This window comes from Thunnus maccoyii, chromosome 7, assembly GCF_910596095.1.
Source record: "Thunnus maccoyii chromosome 7, fThuMac1.1, whole genome shotgun sequence".
Taxonomy (NCBI): Eukaryota; Metazoa; Chordata; class Actinopteri; order Scombriformes; family Scombridae; genus Thunnus; species Thunnus maccoyii.
Genome location: NC_056539.1, coordinates 10,624,458 through 10,639,587, shown reverse-complemented (window position 1 = coordinate 10,639,587; position 15,130 = coordinate 10,624,458). Strand labels below are relative to the sequence as shown.

At 40.6% G+C, this 15,130-nt stretch overlaps 1 protein-coding gene across 1 annotated transcript; it reads left to right on the top strand.

Moving 5' to 3' along the window:
• The first annotated feature begins 100 nt into the window (after positions 1 to 100).
• On the top strand, positions 101 to 14,666 carry si:ch211-129c21.1 (uncharacterized protein LOC563087 homolog). Its single transcript, XM_042416255.1, has 14 exons — positions 101 to 265; positions 6,267 to 6,802; positions 7,171 to 7,313; positions 8,055 to 8,117; positions 8,506 to 8,604; positions 9,754 to 9,853; positions 10,176 to 10,286; positions 10,424 to 10,575; positions 10,704 to 10,876; positions 11,207 to 11,363; positions 11,468 to 11,690; positions 12,399 to 12,514; positions 12,618 to 12,837; positions 12,918 to 14,666. The coding sequence occupies exons 2-14, from the start codon at positions 6,694 to 6,696 to the stop codon at positions 13,679 to 13,681; spliced, it is 2,430 nt and encodes an 809-aa protein (XP_042272189.1). The 5' UTR covers positions 101 to 265; positions 6,267 to 6,693; the 3' UTR covers positions 13,682 to 14,666.
• Positions 14,667 to 15,130: the final 464 nt, after the last annotated feature.

Genomic DNA, 15,130 nt, shown 5'->3' with positions numbered 1-15,130 from the left:
AATTAATAAGAACAAAGCAGTCGAGGAAATTGATATGATTTTGCGGTCACAGCTGCTTGGATGAGGAGCGAGTGGCCTTTGAACAGAGGTACAATCAAAAGTCACATGATCAGGCAGTGCTGAGAGCTGCTGGATAATCGCTCCCTGCAGGAGTAGATGAGGAGTGAGGCGTTACAGGTGGAGCAGAGAGCGCAGAGCCGGATCCCTGACAAGACAAACAGCAGCAGTCTGAACGGTTTCTGGATGTAGACCCTGACAACTCCCGGTGAGTCTAACGTGGATATAAGCTGCTGTTGTGACTTGTTGACTTGTTTGTGTGCGGGGTTTGTTTGTCCCACAGTGCTTGTTTTTGCGCGGAGCACTGCGCTGGTTGTGGGAATTGAATTTTGCAACCTGAGGAGTTGAGAAGTGCACAGACAGCGCACAGTAAATTCTCTGTCTTATCTAAGATTATAGGATATCCTAATCTAATAATAGCAGCCGAGAGCTAGACTAAGCAGTAGTAGGATATGCGTTTAGGTGGGTGCTGCACAACCACTTAACACCGCAGATACTGTCAGTGCTGACAGTCAGGAGAAATCCTCTGAAGGCTCTCTGCTACAGGATAAGCAGTGAAGATGTGGTTCAATCCTGTGGGAAAACATGTTTGTACCACAAGCCAAACTACAACCAGTCAATGTACAAATATACCTTTTTATACACTTAAAGAAAACTATGATCAACTATTGAATTTGCAGACTTTAAAAGGTGCAAAGCAGCTTGTGACAATGTAGAATGTGTTTATAGCTTTTAATTTAGTGTCCAGTTTGGGAAACATGTATATTTTCACTGCATAATCATGACTTAAACAACTAAAATCTATGAATACATCAATAATTCACCACTAGAAAGTCTCATTTGCTTGTGTTTGCATTTTGTGTACAGTATGACTGAATTAAGATGAGTGTTCAAGGAAGGGTTGACCTGATACTTAAGCGCCTGCATTTTATGGATGGTGAGAATTAAAGCACATGACGTGTCTGGCTGAGCGAGCCGGAGGATATACTAAGTGCTGTCAGTGCACTCACCCGGTGGATTGCCCAATTTTAGCCGTCACACTGCCGCAGCTCAGTGGGGTCACGGGGTGTCGAGACATGGCTGCACACAGCAACACCACGAATATGTCGGTAGTCTGTGGTTTGAACTGACAATGGTGCACATTTCCTTTATGTTTTTCTTGTTTGTTTTTACATACGCACACACACACACACGACCACATGATAGATGACAGGTCGTGATCGGATGGACTCAGACTGACAGAAATGTGGCTTTTAGAAATTTGCTAACACAGTCTTTACAACCACAGCAGTTGTCTATCGCTATCACATGATAAACATGATGAGTCTGTGCATTCACAGGTTATGTAGCACAGGACCTGTCCCAGTAAACAGTCAGTTCTTAATATTTCTCCATTCATGATATTTCAAATGGTTATATTAGTGTTTCAACGAGGGCCTGACTGATACTGGATTTTTGCTGATGCTGATACCGATATTAGGGACTAAAAGAATTCTGATATTGATATATTGGCCAATAATCTTTTATATACAGAATATATACATAAACACACATTTTTTGCAATGATCCCTCAAATTCGGTTATTAAACACTTGTGACAGCACAATGTTTTACAATTTAACAATAAACTTTATTGTATAAAATGGCATCAGTGCACTGAAACAGTAAACTTCACTGGGAATTTAATAATTATAAATTACTATAAATAAAACAAACAAAAAAACCCCACATGTACATATATATTAAACCTGAATTAAGAAAAAGTATAAAATATACATAAAATGCTGCCTAAATAATTTTAAAAAAATAAAAAAATATTGGTGCATATCGGACAACATATACACTGATACTCATATATCTGTGATAGTAAGTTTTAAAATCACAAAAAAAGTCACTTGTATACTTTTTTTTTTTTTTAAATTCTTGTTTTCGTGGGTGTTTCCATCTGTCAGTGAACTTGTCACACAGTAGAGGTAGACCAGGCAGCGATGTCAGGGTGTTCATATTTTCCTTTTATTCTCCGGCTCCTGCTGTGACTTGCCTGGTTGTGTATGTGTGTGTGTATGTGTGCGTTCAAGCGTACATTTCCACTTAACCAGATCTGCCCCATCAGTGACATGTAATTTGTCAGATGAGAGCAACTTGTTTATTGAACAGATTATTGAGTATACAGCATATGGCTTGTGTGGTTGTGGTTTTTATTTGCCTCAGCTGCTTTTGACTGCTAGTGGTCCATTAGCTTTGCTGTAATGATACATGTTGCAGCAGGCGTGAAAACAGAGCACGCAGCATGTTTTGAAGTATTGTTTTCAACTAATTACAACTCTCACGCACATCAAAACAAAAGGTGGCAAGCTACTGTCATTATAATAAAAAGAGAGGTTTGTTTTAGCCATCTGAGCTTGCAAAAATATAACCTGGTGCTGAACCGGGGTGTGTTTTCCAGCGACTATTTCACAACAGAGTCTGTGACACAAGGAGTGTCAAAGGTGAACACCCTCCCACAACCGGTTTCCTGTTTAGGCCCATGTGTTGGAATACTGTATCACAGCCAGCCTGCCTGCCAGTAAGCTGCACTGCTTACTTTTGACTGGCAGCCAGGGAGACAGGCAGGAAAACTGGTGCACTGACAAACAAGCAGACTACCAACGAACCAGTGATTCAACCAGAATCAAACCTGTAGACCAGTTAGTCAGCCTCTCAGCTTAATCAGTTACAGGGGGGAGGAGGCCTCGCCCATACAGCACAGTGCAGGCACACAAAGGAAGACGTACACTTGAGCCCTGACCCACACAGTCACAGTCCAGCTGTTTGACTGTTCACACGGCTTTTTGGATTTGGATTTGTTATGACTCAAGGTGATGACAACAGTGTGCTTGTCAGTGCACGTTCTAGACGCTGCTGTGTAGGGTTTTACTTTGTGCGCAGCACGTAGTTGTAGCAAGAAACCTTTGCAGAGTATTGTAGATATGGTGGAGGCTCCTGAACAGTCTATAAATATCCTCATGTTTCAAGTGGTTGGAGTGTCTGGAGGGCTTCTTCAACATATTGTTCTAGTTCACGTGTAGCCTCTGAACCCACACTTGTTCACCTTCTACTTGGATAATAAAAGTCCACCAGCAGCCACAGTGCTTACTTCTTAAAGACTTTTGCTTGGTAGACTATCCTTATTAGAAGTACTTCCTAGATAGATGTGGGAAACACATATGGACACCTGCTTCACATTTACATCTGGACTTGCCGAGTTGTACATAAACAGTTTTTGTCACGCTCTTGTCGTTTGTTCTGGTTTTTGTAGCAGCTCATCTTCCTTGACGTTGACTTTGTGGTTGCTGTTGTATTTACCTACAACCAGCACTTCAAATGTCAAGACGACATTCAAGAGAAACATGAAGAAGAGTGTTTCAGTGCATTGTATGCAGATACTGTACTATTTTTTCATAAACAATGGAATTCATAAGTATTTCATTTCCTTAATGATATGCGTGTGATCAGGTGCTGTGTAGTCCTACAAGAGCAGAATATCAAGTAGTTCAGTGCAGCTGTGTGTTTAATGACTGTTCCTTGAGCAGGTTTTGCTGGCTGTACTGGAATCAGCGCTGATCCCCTATAAACAAAAGACATATCTCAATTTCACAGTAGTGTGTCTGGTCATAGCCTTTGCCTCAGTGGGGAGCACCCACTCTAATGGTGGATTAATATTATTTTGGAAAGTGAGGAGTAAAAGAAACAATGTTTGAAAGAGAGAACAATATGCCACCATATCCTTATCAGTAAGAGGTTAAACACAACCCTTCATTATTGACTTACTAGTATTAATTAAGGGTTAGAGGGCCACTGTGTAATACGCCATCAAGTCTGCAGCTATGAATGTTAGTAAGACATTAAAACATGCATTTTGGCAAAGATGTTGACTAGACTTATTATATAAGATGGGGGGTCAAACAGGCCATGGGAGGGTCCTTCCTGAATCCTGATTAATTAAAAAGTGACAAAGCAAGCAGCAAAGGTGGAGGTGGATTTATGTCAACCAAAGAGACCCTTCACATCAGTGTGGGATCATTATCTGGCAACCCAAAAGTTCCTTTTATTCATGCATTATAATTAAATAAATTACTTATTAACTATTGATGAAGAAGTGGCGTCAAAGAGATTTTTTACTATTAAAATTCTCATACTATTTTTTTTATTCTTTGTCCAGTAAAATATAAATATGAAAAAATCAAAAAAAGATATTTGTCATTTCATTTACATTAAATAACTTGACAGACCAAACGTAAGGGTCACATGCTACAAAAAAATCAGTATATATGTATGATTGGTGACCAGTGACTTATGTAAAAACCTCAACTATGCATCTTCTCCCCCCTCATTCCTCATCCACACGTGCACATGTCAGTGTGTGAGTGTGACCCTGGATAAACAAAGGAAGAGAAAAGAGGGACAACTGCTGTGCACTCTTCTATTATTGTAGTCATACCTGCCTGTCTGCGCTGTTTGGAAGTATCTGTCAAATGCTGTGAAAAACAACCTGCAGTCATTCCATTCAGCTGTAGCGCCTAACCTACAGCCCCCCACCTTACACACACACTCACGCACACACACACATACGCAGCCTGAGGGGAAAAGTATGCAAGACATTGCTGCTCTGACAACAGATGAGCAGTCCTATACATGCAGCAGCTCGTTCTGTTGTGTCAAGTAACAACAAGGTGATAGCATGGCAGTTTGTTGCAACACGCACATTTGCTTGTTCAGAAGCAGCGGAGGAGTGAGCGCCTGGCTGTCTCTCGAGGAAATTTGGGATGCTGTCATTTTGGTTTCTGTCAATAGGCGACGACTCTGTGGCGTTTTTCAAAGGTTGCATCTCTGAAATCTGCTGTATTTTTTTTTCCTCTGCAAGCTAAAATCTAAATAATATTTGCAAAGCAGCCGTGTGTTGCAGCTCCTTTTGAGCAGTATGCACCAAAAAGATAAGAGTATAGTTTTTACCTTGTGAGTCCGCTCTTAAGTATGCTTTGTGTGTTATTTTGAGGGAATGTACCTTGATGAATTTTGAATGAGGCTGTGCCGCTCAGTTTGTCAAAATAGAGAGAAACTTGCCAACAGTGGTAAGTCTCAATTCAGCATGAATCCCAGGGTAGGGATGGAGTGCTAAAGCAGTGATTTATTGTGATCTGCATGCATGCCCAAACCTGAACTGATCCCCTCTGCTGCTTGAACCCCGCTGAGCCTAGAGGAAGCAGGTTCTTATCAGGGAGGAGGACAGGAAGAGACAGAGTGTCGAGGAGGAAGAGAGAGTGGGGGTTGGTGGGCAACACGGCAGAATTTCACTTGACATCAGTTTCCTTTGTTACAGCTATGACTTTTCTAACTGTAAGAGGTATGAGACTTCTCTTATGTAACAGTGGTGTTATATTTGTCCCTGTTTTGCACGCTATTTTGACCAACACGCTTAAAAAAATCAGCAAGCAGTAAAGGTATGGCTCCATGGATGAAGATCATTTTACTTGTCACAAAGAGTACCACTCCAATTTGTGAAAACATTTCTAGAATATCCTCTATGCTTTATACAGTTTGAGAAAATAACCCTGTGAAAAAAACCTGTGTTATGAAATTGGGGAGAATTTGGGAGTTTGAAAGACACAGGCATTTAACAGGCATGGAGAGTATATTGAAAGATGCAGAAAGAAGGATATTAAGATGCATGATGGGAATTGTAGGATCCTCTGTTTCTGGATCTTGACCCATATCATGGACTTAAAGAGGATTTCTTGGTTCCTCAGATTAATGAAAATGTGATGCTAAATGCAGATAATGTCCATTTAAGAGACAGGATTTTCTCATGGTTGTAGTTCTCTGAGTGATCATCTCTAGCTGCTCTTTCTCTTATTCTTGCTTACTGTCATTTATACTGCTTAGATATTTTCTTTTTGATGATTATATAAGATTTTCTTTTTATAAACCAGAAAAAAGAGCAGCACTGTTGCCAAACTTTTATGTCGCTCTATATAACAATTATCCATGAATGATTAAACATGCAACTTAAGAAATGGAAAGTGATGAGGTGCAGGAAGCAAATCAGTCACCATTATATCATCCATTTTGTCTATCTTTTAATATAGACATAATGTCCGGTCTTATTCAGTTTTTCCATCCCATGGATCTATTTAATCATTACATTCATACATATTTTCATCTCTTTCCCAGAAGTGGGGCACCATGAAGATGATCTCCTCCGGCATCCCACTCCAGTAGCCGGGCAGCATGGCTTGTGCTCCTCCTTCCAGAGAGGACACCAGTGGCTCATTAGCACTGTGCTGGAGGCTAACACCAACATAGATACTCACCACACAGGACACACACAGAATTCAAACTGGGCCGAAGCTAATGGGCTAATCTGCACCGCATAGGCCTGGTTAAACATCTGTGTGTACTTTTTTTTTTGCAAGGATTTGTAAGGAAAGATGACCCGTGCCAGAGAGGCACATGTCCAACACTGTGACGTCCCCTCAGTGTAACAACAGCAACATCTGGACTGAGACCTTGGACCATGCTCTGTCTCTGATTGGGTGCTTTGGTGGTAGAGCTGGAGTGAGCAGCTCTTCCACACTTAGACAAACCTGGACTCTGAGCCATGTCTCTTCTCTCAGCCCTGAGCATTGTCTGTGGATTGATGCTCCATGTTTCGTTTAGTGCACTCAACACTCACTACTGTATCCCGCGAAAGACTGTCCCCTACCAGAGTAAGTCACAAATACTCAATCCCTCCCCACTTTAATCAGCCAGTATGTCATGACATATTCTGGTGTTTCTGGGAGATTTTGTTTTATAGATGCAGGGATATTGGGTCTTTTTTTGATAATCAAATATAGGTACCAGAAATTGTAGCAGTTACAGAATGTATTTAAATATTTTAACCATGATATATGAGTAAGGACTGCAACTTTCGAGCTGGCTGGGACAAACTAATTAAATTTCAATTAATTCGCATTTTGTTTTTGCTGGGGGAGCATTTTTTTCCAACTGCATGGAGTCACAGCAGTCAAACTGTGGAAGAGAAATAAAGCAAAACACAGTGTACTAACGTGTACATGATGCTGTTTATGTTTAGACGAGCTGAAGTTGTTCAGAGAAGAGGGGATCTTCAACTACTCCACTATGCTGATGAGAGATGACCTGGGTCTGCTGCTGCTGGGCGCCAGAGAGGCCATCTATGCTCTGGATATCGACAACATCTCTGTCAGAAAGGCTGCGGTAAGAACATGTGTAGAGATTCATCCAAATCTGATCAGCGATGTGTGTTTGAAGCTGTTGACTGATAAAAAGACACGTGCCCGCACAGCAAGAATCATGTGCTGCTGGTGTTATAACTCTATTGCTTGATGAAATTGCTATTAATTAGCTTAAACATGAAATATTTATTGAACATGTATGATATTTTACTGCAGTGGGAGGGCTTACTAATCAGTAAGCTACTCATGGCCGGACTCATTAAGCCTAATCATGTATATCAGCTGGTTCTTCTCAGCATGCAGAAATCAGTTTATGCCAACAATAATTAAATTTGTAATATTTGTATATCTCTCTCTCTTTCATTATTTTGATAAGACTAGAGTCAAGTGTATTTCTGCCAAAAATATGCTCACAAAAACACATTAAATTGCGCTCCTGTCAGAAGCCAGTTTAGCAGAGTTTTCTGTTTATCTGGTACACATTTACATGAGGAATTTGAAGGAACAATGGTTCTATGGAACTCTAGATAGTGGTCTGTTTATTTATAATTGCAGTTAAACAGGTAACAGTCACAACTGAAGAGGGATTGATGACCCAGCGAGCGAGTACTCCCTTCCAGAGAAAACTGACTGGTCTTGATGTTAGACAAACAATGAAATGTGTGTAAATGAGGGTAAACGGGCTACAGCACCACTGTTGTACTGTGGGTTGCGTCACTATCCCTGCATGCTTTGACATGACACTTTCCATCTGTTGATGCAGGTGTATTGGCGAGTTACCGAGGAGAAGCAAAGGGAGTGCACATACAAGGGAAAACATGCTGAGGTTTGTGTAATGTCTTTTAAAACAAGAGCTCGCTTACGGTAACTTGTGCTTTTAGGGCAAGAATACAGTGCTAAAGGGTGACTGTTGACTGGAAGCAGTTTACTCCCCTGTGCAATTTATCTCTACACATTTGTAAATCATTCCTGTGCAAGTGTTTTTTTTTCTTTTCTTTACACAGAATTCTCTTTGAAGTGCTTTGCTTACAGCTTTGCGCTCAATGTCCAAATAAAGGCATGAGAAGAAAATGCATGTATACAGCCTTGACCTTTTGGCCACCAGCACATTTCCAGGCAGCCTGTGCAGTATATGTTTCTGTACATGTTTGTATTTTGCGACTGAACTAACACTGCTCTGACCTTGGCATTCTCTCTGCTGGATCTTGTTGCAGGTGGAATGCCGTAACTACATTCGAACCCTACACAAAGTGAATGATACTACTATGTATGTGTGTGGCACAAATGCTTTCAGCCCCATCTGTGATTATATGGTAAGTATACAACATGGGGTTAGTTTAGAGGACTTCTGTTTATTAGCTAAGGTGGTGAATTAGTACTCTTTGTGTGATTTAAATCATGTTAAACTATGTGCTGTTTTTTCATTACTTTCATGAAAGACTAGTCATTGGCTTTAGTGCTAGTTATACTTCTTTAAGGTCCATACAGTTGGTTTAGCATGTTTAAAAGATAAGGCTGACTTTATTCTGTGTTTTTCTTATTGTCAACAAATCCCATGAAAAAATCTAAACTAAAATTTCATTGCTATTTCCTATTTGTTCCTATTGATGATGCTTTAAAAATGGGTCACAAAGTTATAGTTTCATATTTTAAAAGGTGCAGTGACATCATAAAACAGCTGGGCACTGCAGCTTCTAGCAAACAGGAGTAAATAGTGCAGTTGTTGGACTATTTTAAGTTGTGGATCAATACACATTTGATGCTCTTGTGAGTATTTAGGGCAACAGGACGGTGATTCAAAATAAACTTCAGTGCCCATGTCCATTGTAATGAAGGAACATGTCACTCAGCACAACAGTGTGACTCAGTCATGTGTTTTTAATCGTTTTTCAATAACAGTGGAGGTCTATGGCACAGATGAATAAGCAATATCAGGCACAGAAAATTCTTGTTTATGAGATCACGTAATTATTGATTTCAGTCTTTTCACGGGAGTTGTTGACAATAAGAGAAAATATAGAAAATCACCAGACTTATCCCTCAAGCTAAGCATCAACAACTGTGTATGAATGTTGCAGTGAGTAGACCAAGGCCTTAAGCTGCAGTTCCTCTAATGGTCACTATGTGCTTGTTCTGAGAAAACCCCAGTTGTATTAAATTCAGAAAACTCCCATAAATGCATCACCATGGAGAGTCAAATGTTTCCTATTTGCTACTGCAGAACCACAAGAATCTAAAAACTTTTATTTATCTTTTGTATAAAGAATAAAATGGTGAGTAATGTAAATATGCAGGTTGTAGTTAATGGGCTAACACATGCAAGCCACTGGTAAAGAACTTTGATTCCAGTCCTGAATCCCAACACTGTGTCTCAAAACAAAACTACACAGGTTTACTTTCTTTTATCTCTCTCAACAAGAGTTTCTTTCTGACTGTCCTCTCTCTTCCTGTGTTTCCGACAGACGTTTGCTAATGGACAGCTGAGGCTAGAGGGAAAGCAGGAGGAGGGAAAGGGGAAGTGTCCTTTTGATCCCTTCCAGAGATACTCCTCCCTCATGGTTGGTGAGTGTCTGAGTCAGGTTTATAGCCAAAGGAAAAGGGAACAAAGCACAGAATACTGCTGAACGTTCAAAGTGCACCAACAGAAAAAATCATTGTATGATAAGTGTGCAGATTTCACTGGCCACAAGAACTGAGCACCAAATGTCACCCAATATCTTTACTGTCACTACCTGCTCCCTCAACACACAGTAGCCACTAATCAGTCAGAAAACAGCCAGTTGGTTCAGTACATTAGTGGGCATATAAATGAGATATTGTTCCAGTTTCATATGAATAATTGCTTTTCAGGAATTTGTCCTCATTCATTGTTCCTGTCAAACAGGAAATGACCTGTACTCTGCTACATCCATCAACTTCTTGGGTTCTGAGCCTGTGATTCTGCGCAGTTCAAACTTGGCTCTCCGCACCGAGTTTAAGAGCTCCTGGCTCAGTGGTGAGTTAAAAAAATTGCCATTAAAAGTTTTATATAATGGCGTGCACATTTTAGGGAGAATTGACTGCACCATATCTGTTGATATTTGATTCTTCTACACTGGTCTCAAGTACTTTTTTCTTGTTTTGTGATTTCAGAGCCAAACTTTGTCTACATGGACTTTGTGGGTGAGAGTTTTCTCAGTCCTGATGGTGATGATGATAAAGTATACTTGTTCTTCAGTGAGAATGCAATGGAGTACGACTTCTACAGCAAGGTTGCAGTGTCACGAGTGGCCCGTGTCTGTAAGGTATGATGAATAAAAACTTATGAACACAGTCAAGATTCAGAGATCTTTGAATGACTTGCGTCTGGTTGTTGAGGATGAGGAGAATATGTGTAGAAATGCATAACACAGTGTCCTGTCTCTGTGTTTAGGGGGATATGGGTGGCCAGCGGACGCTACAGAGGAAATGGACGTCGTTCCTAAAAGCTCGTCTGGATTGTTCCCTCCCTGATCCCAGCCTGCCCCCCATTGTACAGGATGTCTTCCTGCTGAAGCATGAGGACTGGAGGAAGAGTGTCTTCTACGCTGTCTTCACTCCTCAGTCGTAAGTGCTTAACTTTTAACGTTTTATGGATCAGGATAGATGTTGATGTGGAGCAATGTACAAAAGTATATATTCACACAAAATGATAAGCTATTGAGTTTGTTACAAACAATATTTATGTATCTGGACTGAGATTATATGAACATTGAACAAAAAAACAAAACAAAAACATACTGCACACATGTTTTAATTCAGAATATTTGATTCATTAAGTTGAGTGTAATATAAGGTGTTTAAAAGTAAATATTTTTAAGTATTCTGCAGTCATAGAAATAAAAGACAATTTTGCTCGGTTTGTTTGACTAAATGTGTTTGATTTGGTGTTTCCAGGAGCTTGTCCCAGGTATCTGCAGTGTGTGCATACAGTGTGTCTGCCATTAGAGACAGCTTCAATGAGGGAAAGTTTAAGACACCTGTTGCCGTGGAGACATCCCATGTCAAGTGGGTGATGTACACAGGAGAGGTGCCAGTCCCCAGACCAGGAGCAGTGAGTGGGAAGACTTTGTTGAAGCCAGAAGTGATATTTGATATCCACATAAAAGCACAAATCTGAGAAACACACAATTCTAAAATAGCAGTTTTGTCTTTCAGTGCATCAACAATGTGGCTCGTAAAATGGGGATGAATCGTTCTCTGGACCTTCCTGACAAAACCCTCCAGTTCATCAGGGACCGTCCCCTCATGGACGAGGCTGTTCGTCCTCTGACAGGGGGCCCGCTGCTGGTCAAGAGGGGAGCCTTGCTGACTCGGATTGTAGTGGACAGCGTGCTGGCGCTGGACGGACAGAGATATGCCGTCATGTTCATTGGCACCGGTAAACAAATATCAAAATAGTAGTTTTACCAAGATGAGTGGAGCTGATTCTAAGGTTATCAGAAAATAAGCCTCTAAGCTTAGTTTTCTGTATGAATGTTTTGGTTGATTAAACTTAAAGCCCCTGAAAACTTTGGAATCTTAAGTTTCTCCCTATAACATAATATTTAAAAAATTTAAAAATTTCTAAAAATTTTTTTGTTTATTAAGAGTTAACCACTCAAAAATTGAGCCAATCAGGTTCATCAGGACTGTGTGGGCTGTCATCACATTTTCATTGAAATGTGGCTAAATTCTGATTGGTGCACAGGAATGCGTGATATCCCCTTTTCCCAACTGAGCTCTGCCCACTTTAAACCAGTGAGAAAAGCACAGACAAAAACACAAATACAGAAACCTCTCATGTGAAATAACTAAAACTGTTTTGACTTGAACCGAAAATTGTATGTTCGTGTTGGAGCCTGTTGCTCATATCAAGAATCTGACTGAGAGAGTATGTTTTGAGGGATTTTAATGGGAAGCTTTTAAAAGCCACCACAAGATTTGTTTAATCAGCGCGTTTTCCATTTGCTGACTGATGAAGACACACATTTGATATGAGTAATGACAGGGTTTATCAAAGCCATGATCTTAGTTAATACATGTGTTTGTTTAATGTGTTTATTATGTGATTATAAGATCTGAGTGGCACTTGTTTGTCTCCCGATAGAAAACGGTTATGTTCAGAAGGCCGTTAACTATGGTGGAGATATGTTCATCATCGAGGAGATTCAACTGTACGAAAACCCTGAACCCATCAACATCCTGCGCCTCTCATCCAGCAAGGTAATGCATAAATTCAGATATAGCTGCAATATGGTTTGTTAGCTCATTTGAATGTTGGCACCAACACTAACTTTTGGTTTGTGTATTTTGATTTGCAACATAGGGCCAGCTGTTTGCGGGTTCAGAGTTTGGTGCTATCCAGATGCCAGTCAGTAACTGTAGCCACTATGACACTTGTGTGGACTGTATCCTGGCCAGGGATCCTTACTGTGCATGGGACTTCTCCACTGAGCAGTGCTCCTCCGTCTACAGCTTATCCTCCTCCTCAAATACAGCAATACAGAGTCTGAAGGAGGGAGATGTCTCACACTGTCCTCAACCAGGTTTGTTCATTTACAGGCTCCCAGCAGTATTATTTATTAGTATGCAGTGAGGCCAACCCTGTGTTTGTGTGTGTTTTTAGATCCAGGAACAGCTGTTGACTTTATCCTGGTTCCAGAGAACAACATCCGGCTGCCTTGCCAGCTCCACTCCAACTTGGCACAGGTCGTGTGGAGGTTTTCTGACCAAACACTTCACTCCAACCACAAATACTACATCTATAGCGGGGGCCTCCTCATCCTGAATGCCTCTGAATCAGACGCTGGTCTGTACACCTGTGACTCAGTAGAGCAGATAAATGGCAGGACATACAACCGGACTGCAGCGGTTTATCGTTTACAGCTCTACTCCGGCCCAACAGTGGGGGACAGCACTACTCCTGGCAGTGAGGTGAAAAATTCCTCAGACTCTGTTCACACTCTGAATACAGCTGCACCGGGGGAGGGGCCAGATCCGGGCAGCGAGGACCCGCCGTCCCCAGAGAATCAAAGCGACACTAGCAGGTTAACTGGTTTAGAGGTGGCTGTGGCCCTGCTGTCGCTGATTTGTCTCTTGTTGATGGGGGTCGTATTTTGGATCTGGAGTCGAGGACATTCGGAATGCTTCAAGTTTAGGCAGAGCTCCAGCGAGAGCGCGGGGAAACGGCAGTCAGCCGAGTATATGCACATCCAGAACAGAACTTCAGAGATAAAGCTCCTGGGGCCTGAGTCTGGGAGACCTTGTAGTGCCAATAATAATCACTCTGCTGTTGACTTCAAAGGGAACGGGGAGCACCACTTCACACCCATGGCCAACATTTCAAGTCTGGACGGTCTGGGATACATAAATGATGAGTCAGAGATTTGACTCTGCTGAGGTATAGAAGGCCAACACCAGTGTACTAATTATCCTCCTATAGGTGTAGCTCCAACAAGACAGCGTACTGGAAAAGGTTTTCACATTATGCATTCTTTTGATTGGTGTCCTCTTTCTCTGCCAATTTCCAACACTGTCTATCATTTCCTCACTCTAACCGGGCAGCTGATACTCTGAAAAGACTCTATACAGGATTTCTGGTGAGATTTTCACTCTAGAAAATTGCTGAAAAGTCAATTTTTTGTATATGTATTTTTTGTATAATGATAACTTGTGAATATACTTTGTGTAATATATCGTGTACAGCAAAGACCTTTTTTTTCAACTATTTATTTGTTGCAATTACGTTTTTTTTTCAGAAATTATAACACTTGTGATCTACTGTAAGACTTGTAAATACGGACGAGAACAACGAACAAGTAGCAAACTCTTTGACCTCTAACAACCAGGCACATTTCATTTTATTGGGATTCTACTGTTTATTTAAGACAACATTTATCAGTCAGAGCATTGTTCAGTCTTTGGCTGTGTTAATGATTAATCAATAGCCTGTATACTTTTATATCCAGGTGGCTATCTGGACTACCATGGACTACAGATATACCTCTGCATTCAAATGCCGCTCATACAGTATGTGATAAAAGAGTGGACTCTACCTCTTTTGTCCACAGCAAAAGCATTTCACTCCAGTAAATGTTATATCATCTCTGAGAGTGAACTAGTCTAACCAGGGTGTGTTTTGAGTTCACAGCTATAATTCAGATTTAAAGCACATAGTTAAGTCTTACTATAAAAAAGATAAATTCATTGGGACGTAGAAGTGTGGGTGTAAGTTTCTGTCAGTGAATCAACTTTGCATCAGAGACTCATCACAGATGATACCGTTGGTTTTGAGTGTCAAACTTTTGGAAAATGCAGCAGCCCTTGTTCATAATAATAATAATAATAAAACTTTATTGGGAGTTTTTGACGTGTACGTATCTGTCAGTAATGATTACCTTCTCTCTCACACAGCCAACAAATTTATTTGAAAGTGATGCTGGAAGTTTACCTGAAGTGCTTGTTGCCATGATTTTTCAAACAAATGCTTCTGTGGTTTGTATGGCTTGATAACATTGACACAAAAACACACACAGACTACACACAGAACTCACACCTGTTTGGTTTTGTTAAAAAAAAAAAAAAAAAAAATCTGAGACCAAACCAAATTACAGGAATGTAGCCTGAATCTACTCTGTGTTTTTCACACTCTGTCATTAACAAGTGCTCCGAGCCGCCTCATGATTCATCTCAAACAAGTAGTTATGAAAGGGTTGAAGTGGGTCTCTGCTTAATTATTCAGCGGTGCAGCATAAGAAAGTTGTCATAAACAGAATCAAGGTCATATATTGGTCTTATCAAGTAATAAATCAATAAAATATTTCCAAAGCAGTTGCATAG